General features: G+C 53.8%; 8 protein-coding genes across 8 annotated transcripts; 2 read left to right on the top strand and 6 right to left on the bottom strand.

The window, feature by feature from the left end:
- Positions 1-1,183: 1,183 nt before the first annotated feature.
- Positions 1,184-3,197, top strand: Z517_03639 (uncharacterized protein; the record flags this gene model as incomplete). Its single annotated transcript, XM_013432743.1, has 3 exons — positions 1,184-1,677; positions 1,773-1,924; positions 2,017-3,197. The coding sequence occupies 3 exons, from the start codon at positions 1,184-1,186 to the stop codon at positions 3,195-3,197; spliced, it is 1,827 nt and encodes a 608-aa protein (XP_013288197.1).
- Positions 3,198-3,364: 167 nt separating this feature from the next.
- Z517_03638 (uncharacterized protein) lies at positions 3,365-4,321 on the bottom strand (the record flags this gene model as incomplete). Its single annotated transcript, XM_013432742.1, has 1 exon — positions 3,365-4,321. One exon carries the CDS (start codon positions 4,319-4,321, stop codon positions 3,365-3,367), a length of 957 nt encoding a protein of 318 aa, XP_013288196.1.
- A 1,249-nt stretch (positions 4,322-5,570) lies between these two features.
- Positions 5,571-6,802, bottom strand: Z517_03637 (uncharacterized protein; the record flags this gene model as incomplete). The annotated part of the gene is made up of 2 exons (XM_013432741.1): positions 5,571-6,234; positions 6,291-6,802. 2 exons carry the CDS (start codon positions 6,800-6,802, stop codon positions 5,571-5,573), a joined length of 1,176 nt encoding a protein of 391 aa, XP_013288195.1.
- A 1,447-nt stretch (positions 6,803-8,249) lies between these two features.
- Z517_03636 (uncharacterized protein) lies at positions 8,250-9,551 on the bottom strand (the record flags this gene model as incomplete). Its single annotated transcript, XM_013432740.1, has 2 exons — positions 8,250-9,092; positions 9,147-9,551. The coding sequence occupies 2 exons, from the start codon at positions 9,549-9,551 to the stop codon at positions 8,250-8,252; spliced, it is 1,248 nt and encodes a 415-aa protein (XP_013288194.1).
- Positions 9,552-11,492: 1,941 nt separating this feature from the next.
- Positions 11,493-12,959, top strand: Z517_03635 (uncharacterized protein; the record flags this gene model as incomplete). The annotated part of the gene is made up of 1 exon (XM_013432739.1): positions 11,493-12,959. One exon carries the CDS (start codon positions 11,493-11,495, stop codon positions 12,957-12,959), a length of 1,467 nt encoding a protein of 488 aa, XP_013288193.1.
- A 1,825-nt stretch (positions 12,960-14,784) lies between these two features.
- On the bottom strand, positions 14,785-15,375 carry Z517_03634 (uncharacterized protein; the record flags this gene model as incomplete). The annotated part of the gene is made up of 1 exon (XM_013432738.1): positions 14,785-15,375. The coding sequence occupies one exon, from the start codon at positions 15,373-15,375 to the stop codon at positions 14,785-14,787; it is 591 nt and encodes a 196-aa protein (XP_013288192.1).
- A 1,180-nt stretch (positions 15,376-16,555) lies between these two features.
- Z517_03633 (uncharacterized protein) lies at positions 16,556-17,038 on the bottom strand (the record flags this gene model as incomplete). Its single annotated transcript, XM_013432737.1, has 1 exon — positions 16,556-17,038. The coding sequence occupies one exon, from the start codon at positions 17,036-17,038 to the stop codon at positions 16,556-16,558; it is 483 nt and encodes a 160-aa protein (XP_013288191.1).
- Positions 17,039-18,127: 1,089 nt separating this feature from the next.
- Z517_03632 (uncharacterized protein) lies at positions 18,128-19,199 on the bottom strand (the record flags this gene model as incomplete). The annotated part of the gene is made up of 2 exons (XM_013432736.1): positions 18,128-18,913; positions 18,993-19,199. The coding sequence occupies 2 exons, from the start codon at positions 19,197-19,199 to the stop codon at positions 18,128-18,130; spliced, it is 993 nt and encodes a 330-aa protein (XP_013288190.1).
- Positions 19,200-21,363: the final 2,164 nt, after the last annotated feature.

The raw sequence follows: 21,363 nt of genomic DNA, 5'->3' as shown, positions 1-21,363 counted from the left end.
GGTTTCAATTCAGATGCGCCGAGAACGAGCACAGCAGCAGAGCACAGCAAGCCACAAACATGGCAAAGGAGAATGGACAGAGACAAAGCCAGGACCAGAACGAGGAGCTATGCCCCAAAGTGTCGGCAGAGACCCGCCCTGGAGAGAGAGAGAGGAAAAATTGGACCTGTGGCAGATCCATCGGCACGAGACCTCGCGTGTCTTGGAGCCCTAAGTGTACAAGTACAATGTCCTTGTAGGTACCTAAGCGTTAAAAGGGGGGATAGCTCAAAGCATGGACGAGGTCGATGGCGAGCTCGATGTTTGGCAGACCACACGTGGCGGACAGGGGTGGTTGAGTTGGGTTGTTTCCTCGTACCCGAGTCGTTGCGGCACAAAAGTCCGCCGCGGGAGATTTCTGTTAGCGAGGGGCATCTTCGCCAAAGATAGAAAGAAAAAAACTCTTAGGGGAGCCAATTGGTGCTGGTGACGGCGTCGAAGTTTGGCTCGAAAGGAACAATCAGAGGCAACATTTTGAGGGGGTTCGATGCGAGGGACTCCACCGACCCTCTTAGCCTAGCACCCTGGGGGTGAGCCAGAACCCTGGAGCATCAAGATGATATGGTGTTTTTTGGCTTCGACTATGCAGGTCTGTCTCAAGGGACAAACACTAGTTGGGAAGGTGGAGACAAGGCTGGACCCACAGTATCCACCCCTTTTCGGCCATCCAGGCGAGTCCAGACCAACGCCGACCACACAGACCAGCGTTTGCTGTGCCCTCCTGCAAATCTGGTTTCTGCCGCTTAATCGGTCGTCTATGTAATTTCCACTTTTCCTTTTCTCTTTCAAGCCATGTCCCTCCCCCTTTCGGGCAATTTCGGCGGGGACGTTGCCTGATCCCGATCCACTCACCCGCTACCTGTGGCTCGGGTAACTATTGTTCGTTAGGGGCCCCGCATCCAGCTACTCAAAAGCGACGCCACCACGGGCTCGCCGTTGAGGTCCAGATATGGCTGGCTATCTACTCGTGTTTGCCAGACACGTGAAAGAAAGCTACTAGGAAGAAGGCGCTCAGGAGACGGCATTTCAATAATATGGCGCCGGACCGGCATCGCTGTCTTTCTGAACGAGAGGAGCAGCTGTCGCAGTGACAACGACAGCAGAAATACCAAAAACAACGACGCCGGACATGACAGCATTCCCAATGGAGGCCCTCGACAGCTCCAAACGGCAAGGCCACATCAAGATCGAGGATGTCCCAGAAACCACTGCTCTGCCACCGTCGGAGAAGGACATCGAGGCGCCACCACCAACCCGGGATCTGGCAGCACGAATCCTCAACATCGTCGAGAAGTACTGGCTGTTCGAGTTCTTTGGCTGGACGCTGGCGCTGGGCTGCTTGATCGGCACGATCGCGCTGCTGGCCGTGCACAACGGACACGAAGCGCCGACGTGGACGCTGCACGTGGGCGCCGGACGACACCGCAAATCATTTGACCTGACCATCAACACCATCATTTCCATCTTTGCGACGGCCTTCAATTCGGGCCTCCTGATCCCCGTCGCCGCCAGCATCAGCCAGTTGAAATGGATCTGGTTCCAGAACGAGAAGCGGCCGCTTGCTGATTTCCAAAAGTTTGAGTCAGCGGCTCGTGGACCCCTAGGGTCGCTTGTGTTATTGTGGACGTTGCGTTGTCGGTATGTCACCTATATCATATCCTTGGAGATCATCTCTTTCTTACCACCCCTCCCCGATCGTGATCATGAGAAGCTGACACATTTGAACCACAAAGACGTCTCGCGTGTCTAGGCGCCGTTATCGTGATTGCCGCCCTGGGAACTGGCTTCGCGTTCCAAGCTCTGGTAGTATACCCGCTACAGCCCGTGCAGGTTGACATTGCCCGGATCCCGCGCACGAATCTGGATTGGGGGAGCAACTCTCTCAGTGAGTATCTCCCTCAGAGCCCCTTCCTGGCTTAAAATTGTGTTCTTATCCTCCATCATGATGAATCTGAGCTGACAAACCCCGTTGAATAGCCACCAGCATCTCCAACGACATGGTCGGAGCCATCTACTCGGGCATCTACCAGTACACGGACCTGTCCGAAGTGAAGAACGTGTCGTGCCCGACGGGGAACTGCACCTGGCACGAAACGTACACATCCATGGCCGTGTGTAGCGCGTGCCACGACGTGACGGCCTCGTTGCAGAAATCGTGCGGGACGCAACTAGTGCCCTCGCAGGACGTTGGTGCCTCTGACATCTCCCTCCCTTACTGCAACTACTCGCTGCCCAACGGGCTGACCGTGTCGGGGGTGCCGTCAGTCAATTACTCGTCGATCGACGTGTCGGCCAACACGACCAACGCGATCCACTTTGACGGCGCCACGGCCCTGTCGGTGCTCTCGGTCATCCAGACGCAATGGGGCCCCGGGGTCGAAGGGTGGGGGGACCTGGTGCCGGCGAGCGACATCAACGGCATCGCCACCAAGCAGGCCTTTGAGTGCGGCATCTACTACTGCGTGCAAAAGTTCAACACGTCCGTGTCGCGCGGGCGGCTCAGCGAACGCGTCGTCGACACCTACTCGACCGGCAACTACGCCTCACCGGGGGTGTACGCGCTGGAGCCGCCGACGTCCTTCACGAACCAGTCCGACCCGGCCAGCTACATCCGAGTGTACCAGAGCAACAACATCGGGGCGATGCGGGAGTTTTTCGCCACGCAGTGGCAAGGCCAGGTACTCATGTCGGGGACGCCCCCGACAAACACGCCGACGAGCGCGATCGCGCTGTTCCTGTGGGCGCTGTTCTACGAGGAGACGCCCCTCGTTCAGTTCCAGCGCATGTTCGCCAGCCTGGCCAAATCGCTCAGCGACACGATCCGGTCGTACGCGTTCGTCACGGACGCCGTCCCCGCGGCCTTGGGCGCCGTGTACCAGGACCGCCCGCACGTGCTGGTGCGCTGGGGCTGGATCGCCCTGCCGGCGGCCCTGCTGGGCCTGGCGCTCGTGTTGCTCCTCGGCACCATGGCCATGACGGTGCGCGAACACACGCTGCTGTGGAAGGCGTCGAGCCTCGCGGCCTTTTCGCACCCCCTGACCAGCGACGCCCGCGCCGTCGTCAGCGACGTCCACAGCCCCCGCGAGGTGTTGCGCCTGGCCCAGAAGATGGACGTCAGGTGGGAGAAGACGGATCGCGGGTTCAGGCTGGTGGGTTGAGCGGGAAGTACATAGGGAAGAGTATGAAAATGTTAGCGTGACACACACACAAAGAGAGAGTCATTCAGTCGTTGATTCATTCATTCACTCGCCCGCTCGCTCGCAAGTAACATAACACACAACACAACGTGCAAGCAAGACTCGTACCCAACCACCCCCTCGCCAGCCTACATGCCTTGACGAGCAACACCAATCTTCTCATCCACGTCCCTCCACTCCTCCAGACACGCCTCGTTGAACTGGTCCGGATACTCCCACATGCAGGCGTGCCCGCCCTTGGTGGTGCGCCAGCGACTCCCGGGGATGAAGGCGTGTAGCTCGCGGGACAGGTATACGGGGATCAAGATGTCGCCTTCGCCGGCGAGGACGATGACTTGGGTCTTGATCTTTGATGCTGCTGCTGCTGCGGCTGCGGCTGCTCCTTCTAATTTCTCAACTCCACTTCCACCTTTGACGTCCAGCGTAATCTGTCCCAGCCGTCCCAGCGAGGCGCGCGTGTCGAACGTGGTGATGACGTTCAACTGGGCCAGATAGGCCCGCAGGCCCATGTCGCTGTCGATGCGGGCCATGTCGGCCTCCATGGCGACGAGCTCGACCGAGTCGACGGCGAAGCAGGCCGGCGTGAATGCCCACAGGGCCACGTCGCGCATGACATCGGCGACGGACATTCGCTGCGCCATGTCGCGCCACAGGGCGAACATCCTGCTACAGAAAGGTCCCGGCGCGGCGTACGTGCACGCCAGGGTGAGGCTGGCGATTTCTCCAGAGGCGCCGTACGCCAGCGCGTAGGTCTGCGCAATCATGCCGCCCATGCTGACGCCCATGAGGTGGTACGGTACGTGCAACTTGAGTGCTGTGACCAGGCTGCGCAGGTCCCCCGCCATGGTCTCGGCCGTGTAGACCTCGTCGTCGCTCTCGGGCCGCGACGACAGCCCGATGCCGCGGTTGTCGTACGTGAGCACCGTGTATCCTGCGCCCGTGAAGGCCGGGGTCTGTGCGGCCCATGTGGTCTGCGGGTCGGCGAGGCCGTTGATCAGGACGACCCACGGCTTTTCTGTCGGTGCCGAGGGCTGGTGGATCGTGTAGTTGATGCGCACCGAGGGGGAGATTTCGAGAAAAGGCATATTGCTTTTGGGACCCGAGAGAGATTGTGTGTGTGTGAGACGTTTGTGTTGATATAATGATATATTGATATGATGATATTGCTTTTTTCCCTCCTTTTCTGCCCTCGTCCAATAAACCCCAGCAGCGGATTCTATCGACCCATATATGAGAGATCGAGTGGTCAACTCCGACAGACAATCCAGTCACTCAGTAATAGATATGTGAGATGCAGGATAGAGAGCGTAGATATGTATCAGTCCCTAATTCGTCTCAATCACCATCTATTGATCTTCTTTAAGCTGATCACGTACACGGTCATATGCGACTTGAATGCACTCTTCATCTGCTGTGTTGTGCTGTACTGTACTATATACTGTGTAGTGAGAGAAATACCAACTTCGTCCACAACCACCAATCGCCCGGATATAGCTATCAACCAGATGGAACCCCACTCAGAGAGGGACGACGATATCAGGACAACGAGATGAGAGACTCAGGCACTGCAAGAAAACAGTTCATCTTGGATACCTTGGACAGATAACGGGTATCACAGTACTCGGTACAACGGTATAACGGAGATTGGCCGAACAGAACAGAACAGAACTGAATAATCAATTTCCCCCCCAAATGGCGAGGCCGGGGCAAGACAAAGACACGATACATGGGCGGTATTCTTTTCTCCGTCAACCTCTTTCCCTCCTTTTTCTCATCTCAAAATCCAGTAGAAACAAGGCTCGAATGCTCAATAGGAGAAACGTCTGGTATTACACCCCATAAGATCCATACTTCTATTATTTCATTGATCTGAGTTCGTTTTCCACTGTCTAGCCTCCAAGAGGACGAGACGGACAACTGACACCTGGGACTGAGAACACGGACTTCTTCATCTTGTCAACGCATACCCCTAATTCTGCCCTTCTCCCTCTCTCAAAAACAAGACCCCGACAACAACGACGACAACATGCCGATGATATACACAGAGTTATAGATTCCTTCCTTCATTCCCCGACGCCGCGCAAAAATATCACGACCAAAGAAAAATCCTGGCCGGCACGAGAATTCTCATCTAATGATCTTCGTTAACAAAAACAAAAAAAGTTGGCCCCAAAAAAGAAGACATCTTTTTGTACTCCAAGAAACGAAAATCCTCGCCAGGAGATAGAACCATCCAGGTACAAACCTTCATCAAAAAAAACATTCCAACTCCCTGGGCGCGCACGTAAATGTCTTCTATGCTGGCTCCGTAATCGACCCCTACCCCTTGTTTCCTCATCGATCGGCCATTTCTAGCTTCTGTACATTGCCATCGTCATGGCCGCCACTCGTCCAGGTGTGACTCCAGTAGGTAATCGTATAACTCGGCCAGTGGTCGGTTGCGAGGAGCTGTTTGCATCGCTCGGCGTTGAAGGCCTCCTTGGTAGCCCAGCACACCTCTCGATAAGCCTCGCCGTCTCGCTCCCACGAGTACGGGTAAATGTACTGGAAAGGGAGCACCTCGATGGAATGTTTCAATCCCTTGCGCGGGTTGAATTGCTTTGCCGTGGGATTCTTGGACACGTGCTTGTCCAGGGCCTCCCCTGCCCATTTGCTGTCCTCCTGGCGGTATTCGTTGATCATGTCGTACAGCTTTCCTGGACCCGTGATGCCTTCCACGTTGTCCATGTCCCCTTCTTCCGTCATCCTCTTCATGACCGACTCGAGCACGATCAGGAAAAAGGGGTGACCCGGCGTCGAAGCCATCCAGGCGTTGGGGATCGAGTTGGAGGAGCCGTGGTCGGTGCCCATTCTGCCAAAGAAGGCTTTTCGACCGCTCTTCAGCATATTCTGGGCAGATTGTGGTTTGGGTTTGGCGTGCGACGCGGTCGTCACGTTGTATTGGGCAAACATCTCGTCGACAGGTCGGAGACATTCAACATCCAAATCAGCGTACACCCTGCACCCATCGGTCAGCTCAAACTCTGCGCACGTTTGTATTCCCAAAGTACTCACCCTCCAAACATGTACATGTAGAGATTTCTCACCAAATCCGCCTGGTAGATGACGCTGGGCAGACCCAGGTATGTCTTCAGCAGCCAGGGAAAATGTGTCCGGACCAACTCTTCATTGTCCTCGTCCGTCCACAACACCCACTCCCAGTCCGGGTGTTGTTGCCTGCATGTCGAACTCCAGCGCTCGAATTTGGCAGGCAGCTCCGTTGACGCCCAGCTCTGGTGCATCAGCTTGGGGATGGTCTGCAGGTCGCGGGAGATGGGTCTCTTCATCAAATCCACCGGACTCAGGGCTTTCGCCTGCTTCTTGTGTGAATGTTTGAACCCCGATGAGGATGACGAGTAGCTAGTCCCGCCAGATCCGGCCGCGCTGTAGGGCTCATAGGTCGTTCCGGTCATATAAATGATGGCGAGGGCCGCGAGCACGAGCAACACGATCCAGCGTAATGACCGCCGCGATCCGTAGAGTTGTTGTAGAGGGTTTCCATTTCGAGACGAGGGGTTCAGATCCATTGCTGGACGAAGGATCGAGAGGACGGGACTGGATGGAAAAGGAGGGGGGGCCGAAAAGGAGGGCGAGGTCTGTGTGTTGATGATTTCCTCCCACACACAGCTGCTGCTCTTTATGGGATCCCAAGTCTCTCAAAGAAAGAGAGGTCAACTGAAGGAGCGGCAGTGAGTTGGGAAGCATCAGACCAGCTGCACCGAGCAAAAGGGAATTAGCTAGGGACAAGGACAAGCATCTCGAATTTCCCAGGCTCGCACGAATAATTGACACATGTTCCCCAATGATGCGGCGCGGCCCAGCAAGGGAGAAAAAGACCAAGACTCTGGCATATCTCAGACCAAAGCCTAATTCTTCCAGAGTCGGACAAGCTCAGGGGCAAACTGTGGGCTTGGGGGGATAGGCCATGGTATTTACTGTATCTGGAACGAGGGTTCTCGGCCTCCGCCAAATACTTTTGGGTACTTGTACTTTGGGTGGGAGCCGTGGCTGGCGCTGACCTGTTACGGAGAGGGGTCGGAGGGATCTCAGGCTTCGGCTGATGATTGCAAGGGTTGTGCTTTTTGTTTGTGCTGTGCTGTGGTTGTGGGTGGGAAAAGGGACTGGCGCAGGCCATGGCGCAGGCACAGGCCGAATGGTTGCGCAACAGACTTGATCCCTGATCCCTGCGTCCAAAGGGGGGAGTTTCGGACCTCGCAAATCGACCACATAATTAGCAAAGTCCAGGGTCCCAATCACAGGAATGGACTAGACACTCATCCTGCCTAGTTTGTGTTTACCGATCGATCACCGATCTACCGGGTAGATTTTCCCATACGCGTCTCTCGTCTCTACGTGTCAGAGAGGGGAACAAAGCCGTGATAGGAGAATACCCGAAGAGCGCAGCCCACGATTATTCAGACACCAGTACCGCGTAGAAATCGTCAATTGCTGCACCTAAACCAAGAAAAGGGGTATCGCTCGACTATAGAAAAAAAAAATCCAAAAGGTTCTTTGTCCAAACTTTTTCGCCTAGCCGGAATCATCTACGGCTGTCGGATCTCAAATATACCCAAGACGACCCGAGATTTCAATATGGTGCAATTCAATCGCCGACCGGGTATTGCGCAGACTGGCGAGCTGCAAGCTCGGGGTGCATCATGTCTCGAGGCGGGTGCGGTGAGCGGGAGCGGCAGGGGGCTTTGCCGTGTTTCTAGAACTCGCACAGACTGCACAGACTCCACCACACTCAACAGAGCCGGTCTGAAGGTGAGGTGGGATGTCGCTCAAGGAGTCTGACCTGCCTGCAGACGTGGCAACTCGACGTCGTGCTTGTGACTGGTGTATAGCGGCGGCTTCGTTCGGCGACCACCATCAATGAGTTGGAGGTTTTGGTACGAACGACTGTGCAGTCAAAAAGTCGAGTTCCGGCGGTATTCAAGTGGTGCTCAAGGACGAAACTTTCCTTGTCCCGAATCATCCGTGTTCGGGTAGAGGCTGAGGTTCCAGAATTTCAACGTGACCAACCGCCTTCCCAATCTCCTTGATACTCATCGGTGGTGCGATGTCAGGATACTGACTGCGGAATACCGTTTTTCCATGCAGGAAGTTGGGAATGTTTTGCCGCATGGGATAGACCAGATGCAGCGAGCTCCCTTCCTCGACCACTCTCTCCGAGTCCGGACCATATCCGATGTCGCTCCACTTGGCCGTGTTCGCTGTTGGTCGGGAGACCCCGACAAGTTGCGGCCATGGTGATACGCAGTTGAACTCGTACTCTTTGTTCTTGCACAGAGTGGCCAAACCCCAGTCCACTGGGCTGTTGTAGGGTATCATGGAGAGGTAGTAGAGAGCTTTCCGTGCGCCTTTTTGGGAAATGGCGTATGCCGCCGTGCAGACTCCTCCTTCTGAATGGAAGACTATTCTCGTGCGGTTGTTGCCATGAGGGCCACTTTCCCAGTGACTCATGTCGGGTTGGTCGACATTATCGACGCGAGCTTCAGGCGGCTGGACGGTGAAGTCGTCTGGGATGACAAAGAATCGACGGTTGTCGGCTGGAAGAACCCAGGTGCCGCAGTGTCCAATCCACAGTATATCCCAATCATGCCCATACGGCGAATGGGAAAATGCATCCTCTGAAGTGTTGGTGATGAATCTCGAGCCTCGGGCGAACTGGACCAGTTGCTCTTTAAGGGAGACGTCCCAATCGGCGTCATCCTCAAAGATCAGAGCTGATGAAACTTTGTCGTGCACCATTTTCTGGTAGACATTCAAATGTGCGCGCCAACAACCGATGACATTGGCACTTTGGCTCATGGTCTGCTCACTGTTTAGCAATCATTCAAAATGTGTTTTCTCCGTCCGGCAACATACGTGAGGTAGTGCCTTGACAGGAACTTCATGACCGTACACTCCATCCACTTGTGTATAAGAGATTTCGGAGAAGGCTGCTTGCATGGCAAAAGCATCTTGCTTGTCCGTCCTTCCAGGTAATGAAATCATGTATATCTCTTGAAAGCCCAGTGTTTCATTCTGCACTCGAGGGGCGAAGTCATCTGGTTGAACCCGGTACGCTACCTCGTCGGTCTGGGTCTTTCTGGGAGGAGAATACGCTTGCGAGGCCTCGAGGAGGGTAGGGGTTGCGTCAGCGTCTGCAGAATCAAGGACATCTTGCGCTTCGGGGCGGGGAGGGCGAAAGGAGCTATAGAACAGGATAAAAGCGGTAATGACGAGACCGACGACAATAAAGTTGAGCCGCGTGGGCGCAGAGAAGAGCATGGTGATCGTCACAGGGAGGGGGACCAGTGGTGAGGGACGGGATGGCAGAGGGAGGACATAGATTGGGGTAAAAAGTTAGAAAAGAAAGAATGTGTCACCTCCAAGCGAGTGACAATAGCGATATTTGCATCATAATAAAACGAGGGTGGCCTGAAGCGACGAGTAACGAGTGATGAGATGAGACGAGCGCCGGTGAGGTTGTCAAGGATGCGTTTGTAGTCGAGGGTTTTAGTTGTATAGACAAAGGACGAAAAGGGCAAGTTCAACGGTCCATCCTCCTCCTCCTTTGTTCCTTTGCCTCCTGCGAATGAAAAGATGCGTTGCGCAACAAGCTACCGAAGTGTCAGTTCCTCCCACCCGCTTCATATTCTGCAGCTGGAATCAGCTACGCCCCCTTTTTCATCAACTCTTTCACGATCCCAAGGGGGCCAGGAGAGGGCCGGAAACAGGCCCTGATCCTCCAAACCCCTCCGAAATCCCCCATTTGCACAGCAGAGAAAATGATCTGTGTCGATCTTTTGTGAATGCTCAACCCGTAACTGAGAAGCTGTACTCAAGAGATGGAAGAATCTGGTTGCTATAACAAATCCGCACCCCAGACGTCTTTCCACCATTTATCGAGAAGATTTTCTCTCTATACAAGGAACACTGCTGGCCACTGTCCCGGTGGCACATTGCACACATGTCCTATTCGTACTGGCAATCCTTCTCTTACAATGTCTGATGTCAGACTTGCAGCAGCTGATGTTGACCAGCTCAGCAGAATGCAGACAACGAGGTACATATTGAACGAAGTCAGGCCGCTCAACTGCATAACCACCAGCATTGGGCTCCTGTTACGGACTGACTGACAGCGGACTTGCAAGCGAATGCCCTTTTTCGTTTCTAATTGCGAGTCCCTCCAGACCCTCGGCTGGTACCGGCATCCCGATTCCGCCATGGAGACCAACAGCTGAGTGGAACCTGGGCTGGCTGGCCTGGCCGTGTGGTCAATTCCCTCCCTTTTCTCGATCACACATCACAGAAGCCCATTGGCAAAGCCAAGTACCACTGTACCAGGACGAGGCAAAGCACCTTTCCGTCTTTTCTTCGACACAAGGGGAACCGCCGCCCACCCAGAAGCTTGAGTTTTGCCCCCTAACCGTTGAACCAACTACCAATACGAGGCACTCAATACCAAGTCTTGTCCCTTGCCTCTTTGGTCCTTTCTTTAATGTACTCCTTGTTTCAAGGCACGCTGCGTTGCAATTGCCCGGGTGGAATCATGCAGGCCGTTGACCAGTTCTGCTCAACGGCGTGTGTTCCAACGTTCAAGACTGAATAATGTTCCAGGCAATGAGCGTTCTGCATTCCGGGACAATTGGCTATGGTCATGTTTCAGCTCCATTTCAGCTCCAGTTTCCAGACTCTTTTCGACATCTTGGCTATTCGTGTTCGACAAATTTCCTCTGTTCTCGACCCCAGCACACCCCTCAATGGCGCTACCTAGTCGGCCCCCAGTGGGTATCCCATGGTGCTATAGTCTTCTCGGGGAAGTCGACCATGCTATGCGAGGTGGATGCAGCACTTCGTTTCTCATCCGCACTGGTACCTACGGAGTAAGCACCAGGAAGGGGATGCCAAAGTTACATAAGACATGGACTAAAGTGCCTCACCAGGGTTATGTTTCTCGTGTCGCAGCCTTAACCGTTGTTCTTTTTCTCTTCTTACACCGCAGTCCCTAGTCAAAAGTCTCATTCTTCTCTCCCTGCCGATCCGTTGAAAGCTGTTGTTCTGCCATCGTTGTTGCTTTTCTGCCCTGTGTGTTTGTCCTTTCTATGGGTGTTGATCACCGCTCTCGTTAATATCTCTTTGCCACCTTACAAAACACAAGTTCTGTCGAACCTGTACCTGCGGAGGCTATAATCCTACTATACAGCGTCTTCAGCTCACCTGTTCGACATGGCTAAACCGGGGACACCCAAGAACCTCAAACTCGAGGTTAATGACTTCGGATCTTCAACGTCCTCGTACGACCCGAAGACGATGGCCTCTCCCGGTCGAGTAACCAACTTCAAACCACTGGCACTCCGAGCTCCCACACACACCTCACTCGATATCGAAGACCTCTTTGTCGGACCCCGGGACATGAACCACCACTCCAAATGGCCCTGGTTTGCGCGTCTGCACGGTAGTGTGCTGCCCAAGATGATCCTGCCGCTCGCGTTCGTGGCCGGCTGGGCGACGTTGTTCACCTGCATCAACAAGTTTGTGTACGAGCTGGTGTTTGACTCGGTCCTCCTCACCATCACCGGTTTCGTGGTCAGTTTGGCGTTGTCGTTCCGGTCGACGACGGCCTATGAAAGATACAGCGAGGGGCGGAAATACTGGGCACAGTTGATTGTGACATCGAGGAATCTGGCGAGGATCATCTGGATTCACACCAAGGAGCGACATTCCATGAGCGAGGAACAGGGCAAGTCGGAGCTACTGGCCAAATTGACCGCGCTGAACCTCATCAATGCTTTCGCCGTGGCCCTGAAGCACCGACTCCGGTTTGAGCCCTCAACCGACTACCCGGATTTACAACCGCTGATTGGGAACCTGCACACCCTGGCCAGTGAGGCGGACCAGAGCCAGCTGCAACCCAAGCGAGCCAGCTCGTGGAAAGCCGCCGGGCAGTACCTGGGGGTGTCGTTCGCCGAGTCGAACCCGCGCAAGCTGATCAAGCGGTCGCGGGACAACCTGGGCAACCTGCCGCTCGAGATCCTCAACTACCTGGGAGCGTACCTGGACGAGGTGTGCAGCAACGGGCAACTGACGCTGCCGATCCACCAGACGACGGTGATGAACAGCATCGCGCAGCTCGCCGACATCCTGACGGGCACGGAACGGGTGCTGAACACGCCGGTGCCGATCGCGTACTCGATCTCCATCTCGCAGATCACGTGGGTGTACATCCTGACGCTGCCATTCCAGATCTACAGCAAGCTCGGGTGGGTGACGATATTCGGGGTGGTGCTGGCCGCGTACATCATCCTGGGCTTGGCGGCGATCGGGTACGAGATTGAGAACCCCTTTGGCGTCGACGTCAACGATCTGCCGCTCGACGACTACTGCCGTGAACTGGCGTCCGACATTGACGTGCTGACGAGCATGCCGGCGCCGAATACCGAGGGCTTCATCACCGCCGCGAACAACAAGGTGCTCTTCCCGCTGAGCATGAGCGACTACGAGCTGTGGAATGACCGGTCCGTGGCCGAGATCCGAAGTGCCCTGCGTGCCAAAGCCACCACGGCAGCGACGTCGGTCGACTTTGAGCGCGCAAAGGCCCAAGTCGAGAGCAACAGCGAGGGGATAACGGATCGAGGCGCACCGCCTGTCCAGGAGACCAAGACCCGAGACATAATGGCCGCTGAAGCGGTGTAGGCGGCACACCTCATTCATCTCACATGGGATAATTATACTCTATCCCGCCACAGTTCGCTAGGGTAGAGGAGTAGAAAAAAAGCTACAGAGGGAACAACAAGCAGGATGAATCCAAAAACCAACCATCGGAGTCCATGTACGAGTTCTGTTTTTTTCTTGGGCAGGAAAGGCGAAATTGTGATATATATACATGGTGTGTCTATACGGTTTCTATCTCTTTTGGCGCGATCTTCCAGCAGCATGAGCATATTTAGCGAAGGCGAGTTCCGAGTCCGTGGTCCGAGATATTTGTGTTTTCAAGGCAACAAAATTTACCACAAAAGCAATAGTTTCTAAGAGAAAAGAAAATGAAAAATTAAAACAATATTAAAACAACCCAAGCAGTGACCTTCTCTTCGTCTGTCTTTTCCTGTTCCTCTTGGTCTGACAAGACACTGGATCTCACATGGGACTGGAAGTGGTGTTGAGCCTCGTCGGGCATGGCATCGAAGAACAGAGGCGAGAAACATCATGTCCCTTTCTTGATTCTAATCTGCCCGATTGGGTAGGTGTGCTGTAATAGATCGAGATGACCGACGTCTCTCTGTTCTTTCCAATCTTCTTGCCTCGCAGTTGAATGGCGACGGTCTTATCTCCCCACACTAAGCGTTTTTCCTCCCAACCCACAGCTTTCTCCAGCGACAGCGAAAACGTGAGAGAGCAAGAGAGGCTACGGTCCCCAGAAGCTGGTATCATAAGAGGTAGAGAAGGGGGCGCCTGCGATCAGGAACGAGGGTAGGCATGAGTGGCACGCTTCTTACATTAATTCCTTGTTAGTCGGGCTCGGAAAATAGGAGTAGAGATACGACAAGTATGTACGTACATAGATAGGCACATAGGTTAGAATAGTGTGACCATTTATCGACCAAGGGACGGAATCTATTTCTCCCTACTGCCATGTTGTAGCATGCTTTGACGAGGACAGTGGGAAGCCATCCAGTGTGATTGTCATGGTCCGTCATGAGAGCCAGAGAGACAAGACAATCATCAGTTTCTCTTCCTCTTTGCGCGGAAGTCGAATCTCGTCAAGACTCCCACTGCCAGCATATTGACCTCGAGCCCTTTGAGAGCTTTTGCCCTGATTCTAGAGACTTTTAGCATCCTCTTTTGAGATATCGATGTTAAAGTTGGTCTCTTCGCGAGACATGATTCAGTGGACAAAGGAGGTGTCCTGTTTGTCTTTCTGTCAGCAAGACTGGACCTGTTACTTGTCCTCCCACACTTGTCCTACCTACCCTCTTGGGGAGGTTTTGCGGTTAATCAATTGGCCGCGGATGGAATGGACCAAGCTGCAACGGTATTGATTGAAGCTCAAAACGTTGTCCGTTGTCGACGTTGATATAGAATGGTGGAAGAACAAAATGGTTCGAAACCGAGTCAAGAGAATGCGGTCCAGAAGAATGAAGGTGGTTTGACGGGTTCTGACGTCCCATTCGCCGATTGTGCTGCATTTCTGCCTGTGATACACCGGCTATTTCTTTTCGCAATGTCAAGGGGTCTCCCTTGAGCCGCTCGAACCTGGCAAAGGTCGTGTTATTGATTGGTATTGGTCCTGGCTCAGGCAAAGCCTCAGGGTTTCCTTGTGATACCATCCCGTGAGCTAACACAGCTAGCTATATCATCATTGGAGTCTTGCAGACACCGGCTCGGGTTGTACACACCCTGATCAGTATTTTCCCGCTGTGGCAAAGGCGCGTGCTCTTCAGTAGAAGGGTAAAACCATGCGCCGAGGAAGTCGATCAAGCCTGCAGACGTCAAGAAATGACGAAGTGATCCAAGACACCTGTCATCCACTTTGACAAAACCCATCGCCATCTCCTGAAGTACTTGCTTTGAACATCCTGTTCAGCAGCTGGTCCAATTCTGTTTTCTCCTCCATCGTCAAAAGTTCCAGGCGATCATCGACGGTCCCGACTCCAAAAAACCTTTTATCAATCTTGGCCCAATAGACCATGTCGAACGCCCAGCATCGCCTTGCCGCATAAGTGACCCAAAAATCACCCGTCTTCCAGCTGTCGTCCATGAATTGCGAGAGGCATTGGTCTTCCCGCAATGTCCCTCCCTTGATGGCCGCGGTTTCGCTCTCACGCACTGCCGTTAGGAAGATGGGAAGGCGTTGCTCGTAGACGTGCGTCCAATCGTCCAATCCATCCGGCCAGTACTCGGGCAGCTCAAGGAGAAGCCAGACTGGTGCACTGTAAGCGAATTCGCGGGGCCCCGCGTAGGTGAATTCCCAGTCCACTACTCCTGTGACCTGAAATTCGGCGTTTGACAGGACGTTTGCAGGCCTGAAATCATCGTTGACCAGAGCAAATGGCCCTCGGTCGCTTGCTCTTCCATGCATCGTAAATCTGCACACTTTGGTCCCATGATTCATCGTCGTAGTCTAGATTCGTGTCGGTGAAGACTGGAGACGACATGACGGAAGAGGTTAGCTGGATAGGAGGGGCATATTGGCGTGAGTTGAACTGAGTAAATACTCTCTTTTGAGGCTCAGAACATGCTGTCAAGGTATCCAAGGAATTCCCCCTGCGCGACCCCTTTATTCAGGCTTGGCATGCCGCATGCGTTTCAGATGCAGTCGCCCACGTCTCAGCCTGTCTGTCATGGCCTGCACTGCCTTCTCTGGGGTCCCTCACATGACCCTGGGATGTGCCAAGAGCGCACGCCCTACTCATCGCACGCTGGGAGCTGTCTTACCTAGGACTCCCCCAACGCTGTGGATAACTTCTGTGTTACACCTCCTGTAGCTGCCATCTATCAATTGGCTAGCAACCTATATCCTTATATCTACCGGTGGCCTCTCTGGGAACCCTAACAAAAGTGTTGCAACTCAGGGCTGTTGCAACTCGTGTGGTAGGGACTTACTAATGTAAGTCTCCAGCTTTGCAGCACTCTGGTATGCCGCCCTCAGAGCCCTCAAAGACGTGAACCAGACCTTTCCCGCCAGTTCATTGATTGTCCAAGGGCAAGAGACCTTTCGAACACCCTGGGCCTGGGGGAGTACGTTCCAAACACATGGTCGAGAACGGTCTGCGTACCCAAGGAATGATCGTGTCTGGGAGTGAGGAGGATGCATACAGGTTAAAGGGCGGGACAGCTGCATGGCCTCCAAACGAGCAGGTAGGTGATTCCACGGTAACCATGAGGATGAGACAGCTCTTCTGGACAACTGTGGAGGATGAGCTCAGCAATGGGAAGACGGCCAAGGTCAAATGGAATAATTGACTGGCGAGACTGGTATCGCGTTGGCCGATGAGTTACAATGGGCCATCGTGGTGCGGCTCGAGGTGGAAGTGGAAGTCTGATCAACACAAGAGTAGTGAAAAGATGGACAGTTCAGGGGCTATATACGAGGTATATATGTGAAGGTACTGACCTCCAAACCAATCACTCCACCAGGGAAGCAGCCTGTTCAGTCTTCACAGGTTCTTTCTGCCTCTTCCGTCCACCATCCACCAATGTTCCCTTTCTCATCTATTCTTTTCCCTTTCTTCCCGTCATCTCATCATTTGAACCGCGACAATGCGGGCATGGTATGCCTCCTACTAACATATTCAAGCATCCTTGCTCTTGGCGGCCAGTTGTCTAGGCATCTCACCCTTCTCGGCCATGTCGTTGAGGACCTTCTCAGCGGTCTTGAAAGCGTCAACGCCGGCGGGAACACCGCAGTAGGTGGTGGCGTGGATGATGGCCTCGCGGATCTCCTCCTCGCTGAGGCCGTTGTTGCGGGCGCCACGGACGTGCACGGCCAGCTCGGGCGCGCGGTTCAGCGCCATCAGCATGCCGATGTTGAGCAGGCTGCGGTCGCGGCGTGACAGACCCGGCCGCGTCCACGCGTAGCCCCAGCAGAACTCGGTCACCAGCTCCTGACCAACCCGCGAGAACTCGGTCGACCCGTTGGCCAGTGCCCGGTCCACGTACGCATCGCCCACCACGGCCCGGCGCACATTGAGGCCGGCCTGGAAGAGGTCTTCGTGGAATGGGCGCAGGGCTGGGTCCACGCTGGATGTGGGTTTTTGGGCGTTTGAGGAAGACATGTTTGTTTTGGATTGAATTGGGAGGGGCGGTCGATATAGATCTGGGGTGCTTGCCTTGTGGTTGTGAAGGAGGGATGTGTCCGAGTCTGACTGTCTGCTCAATGTATTTTCTGGCTTCTCTTCTCTTTTCTTCTGTGAATTGTCTATGCGGAGTTTGTCAGTGTCTCTCTTTTTATTTACTCCTCTCTCGAGTTGGAGATAAAGTGGACTGACCGACGGAGTGACTGACTGAGTGATCGATTGGCTTTCTGACTAGTTTGCTGACAATGTAACCTACAGCATGTATATACCTTTTCTTTAGCAAACTACAAGAGAGAACAAAAAAAAGAAAAGGAAGAATAAAAAAAGCCCAAACAAGACAAAACCTTTTTCCTTTCCTTCTTCCCCTCCCCCTCCATCCCTCTAGGAAGACAATTCATTCCATTGACACGCATTCGTCTTGCGTCCGTCGTCCCTCCCTCCTACTCTCTGTGTCTGTTTGGTTACCCCACCATGCCACCCGAATCCAATTATCGTGCCGTGCTCCGTAATCGGGGCGAGTCAGCCGCTCCGCCTCGGCACTTTTTTTTTTCTTTCTCCAAAATCCCTTTTCTCCAATTCTTTCGGAAACCCATTCCCCAACCATACCGAGCAACGCGCAAAACCTTTCGTGTGAAAAAGGTGGGTGGAATAGTGGGAAAGGGAACGGGAACAAATGGTGGTGGCGACGGGAAGAGGGCGAGAGGCTTGCAAGGACGCAATATGGTGGAAAAGGGGAGCCATACACGTCAGGGGGGAAAAGGGACGTTGGTAAAGAGGATTGGGGGTCGACGCGATTGGACACAAGGTAAGCAAGCCATTATCGTAGCAGTGCAGCGAGAGACGATCGGAATGGTCACCAGTATACCGAGTACAAGATTAGATGGTACCGATGTATAGATATGTCCGCAAAGTGGCAAGGCTGGAGGGAGTTTACATACAGCCAGAATGAGACAGAATATCAATCCTCCTTGCTCTACCGTCTCTCCCTGCCGAACACACTCTCTATTTCTAGATTCCAAGTAATACGTGACCAAGTACCCAGTATAACATTGGTATAGTATCATCAAATCATGACAGCTTGCTGGCCGTAGCCTCGTCGGCGTCCTTTTGCCAATTCTCGTTTCCGCCCAAGTACCGAAACACTACCCGAGAGTCCAGATCCATGCACCGGGGATCCTTGCTGGCGCCGTCGTAGGTGGCTAGGCCAGCCTCGCCTAGGACGTTGTTGGCGCCGACGCGCTTGGCCATCTCCAGAGCCAGCGAGAAGTCCTTGCGCATCAACTGCACCTTGAAACCATTGGTGTATCCCTTGGATGACGGTGCCTCGGCGTACACACCCGGCACGGGGCAGAAGCGGTCACAGATGGTGTTCTGCGCCGTGCCCGCGCCGTAGACCTTGTGCAGCACCCGCGGATCCAAACCCGAGCGCATCCCCATGTCCATGGCCTCGGAGACGGCGATGGCGATAATCCCCGAGAGATAGTTGTTGGACAGCTTGGCCGCGAGGCCCTTGGACGGGCCGCCGCAGGGGATCACTTCCTTACCCATCAGGCTCAACAAGCGGGTGAGTTGAGACAAGTTCGGGTCCGCGCCGTCACAGCCCAGGAAGAAGGCGATGGTGCCCTTTTGCGCGCCCACCACGCCGCCACTCACAGGGGCGTCGTAGAAGGCCGTTGTGGGGAATTTCTGGTTGACATAGTCCTTGACTGCCAGGCTGCTGGCCGTGTCGATTGTTGAGCAGTCGATCAGCAGCTTCCCCGAGACGTCGCTGGAACAGATGGTCGTGTCGCCGCTACCCTCCATATATACCAGGCGGACGTGTTTCCCTTCGGGTAGCATTGTCATGATGACATCCTGGTATTCCCCGCGTGACACGTTAGCAAGATCTTTGTTCCTCAGCTCTTGAGCCTCCTTCTCAACCGCCATCACTCACTGATTTATCCGCCACCTCTTTCGCGCTCGAACACTTGGTCACTCTCTCCGGGTAGTCGTGGTGCAGCTGGTCCACACTCGACTGGTTGATGTCGTAGACGTACATGTGCACGTTCTCGGGCAGCTTAGCAGCAAGGTGGCCGGCCATGGGAAGTCCCATGGCCCCTAATCCCACGAACCCTAGGCCTGAGATCTTTGATAAATCCATCTTTTGCAGACCGCCGCTACCCAGCTTCGAGGAGATTGGTGAGGAAAGTCGAGTAGGGGAGAAAGATTATAACTGAAGGAGGTTTTTCATTCCAGGTCTTATGTAAGTGTGAATTGCGGCTCTGTGTCAGTGGTATAGCAAACAACTTTAGTCCGCGGGATACGTAGAAGATGCAGGAATTCTAAGCGTTAGAATCACCATGTGTTCTAGTCTTGGTCCAGTCTTGTTTGATATGAGCGAACCACGAATCAAAATCAATCTGTAATCCTCTGGGATCGGACAAAAAGCAGGGAATTGGGGTAAAGGGCAAAAAAAAATAGGGCCCCAGTAGATGTGGACGACGGCATTGTTGACCCTTTTCCGATGGTTTTGGAGAAAATGGGAGAGTTTGGGAGGAGGATGAGGAGAGACAGAGTGGCGTACCTGGCACCCACCTGGAAGAGGGACATGGAGGGGGAGAATCAGCCCACCAATTAGACGATTTCAAATTCGGTTCGTTTTTATTTCTAGAATATTTCTACAAGGAGAAGGTCTTCTTCTGCTCGATCCCTTTCGTGGTTGATGATTCTGATTGGCCAATAACAAACTCGATTCTCCAGCCTCGTCAGTCTCGCCAAGGCTCACGAGGCTGTGATTTTCTTTCCCTCACCACTGTCTTCTTTCTTGTTTCCTGTCTCTTGTCATTGCCTTTTCAAGATGTCCTACCTAGACACCCAAATCATCCCTGTCACCCTCTTCGTCTCTCAATGAAGCTCAGGTCCTCTTCACCTTGATAGGTCAACTTGTTTCCCGCTCGCTTATTCCAGGTCAGCATCATTGCTGACATGCTGCCCTTGCCTGGATAAATTCCCGACGAATCACAATCGTTGCCATGCGTGTTACAACGTCTCGAAGCCACGCCCAGGCACGAGAATCTCGTACAATGAGATCCAATATCTCCGTCATCTCGGTTTGAATACTGGTGATAGCACTATGGCCGAAACATGTAATGCCTCATCCGAGTCAACGATGACGGTGGTGTGGTTATGGCCACGAGGCTTTGATCGCCACCCATCAGCCATCCACCATCGTCCATCACAATTTGTTTCCCTCACAGACCATCAGCTCACTCAACGGATATCATGAATAACTTCTCCGTATACGCCCAGCAATTTCTTCATAGCCCCGCAGAAAATTGCGGTTGCATCCTCCTTCGCGGCTCGGCAAATTGTTTCACTGGGCATATTTCCCCGGCCGCTTGACCGTTTCCTGCTCGTGCAAGACTTGCTGACACCCCTTGGCAGAGTGTAGCGGAATCAAGCCTCTTACATACTCACCCTTCCTGCGCTTGACAGGCGTATGATGATCTCACAGAGCCCATTCATATCACTCAACCAGCTTCTTAAATCGACGGAACCTTCCCAAATAAGTCCAATAGCGTCCCCCCTGGCCCCCACCCGCCGCGGGTCCGTATTCTCGTCCCCTTAAGTGGGAAGGTGGAGGATGCCACAACATGGATGCTCCGCTCTCATCACATCTTGGTCGGATGATGAAGCCGTGCAAGCATCGGCACCGGCCTGGCTGCAGCTGCACAAAAGGACCCGGTACTCGCGCAAATGTCTCCATTCTAGCATGGATGACTATATCAGGTAGAGGGTCTCTAGGATCCACGTTTCCCCCCTTCCTTCATTGCAACCATGATGTCTCGTCTCTTCGCTGGCATCCGCTAGTGACTAAATGCTGATGTTGAAGTCACCACCCCTGGGTCTGCCCGCAAAAAAACTATAACCAAATCTACCAAGCGAGCGCAGTGCCAGTCATGGCGCTGTAATCTTTGCCTCTTTTGGATACGCTGATACAAGGCCGCGCCACATCCGACGCGATGAACAACGGCTTTGCTCACCACACGTGCAGTGTGTCTGTTTGTGGTGGCCTGGATCTTGCGTGGGACACCATCCAACCCTTTCGCAAACCACCCTGTCCCCTGTAACACGCCCAGCCGATCAGTAGCACAACTTGTACGAGTAATGCTTCGGACGACATAAGAGAATCCCTCCTGGGAAAATGTGGGCTTCTCATCAGTGGAGATCCGAGTTCAGACGGGAACCCCTGGGTTGCATCTCTATCTGCTGGGGTAAAGTCGAGTGCGAGTAATGTCCAGCAGCTCTATTTCGAGAAGTGTTAC

This window comes from Fonsecaea pedrosoi, assembly GCF_000835455.1.
Source record: "Fonsecaea pedrosoi CBS 271.37 unplaced genomic scaffold supercont1.2, whole genome shotgun sequence".
NCBI classification, from domain to species: domain Eukaryota; kingdom Fungi; phylum Ascomycota; class Eurotiomycetes; order Chaetothyriales; family Herpotrichiellaceae; genus Fonsecaea; species Fonsecaea pedrosoi.
This window is presented reverse-complemented; position numbering and strand designations above follow the sequence as displayed.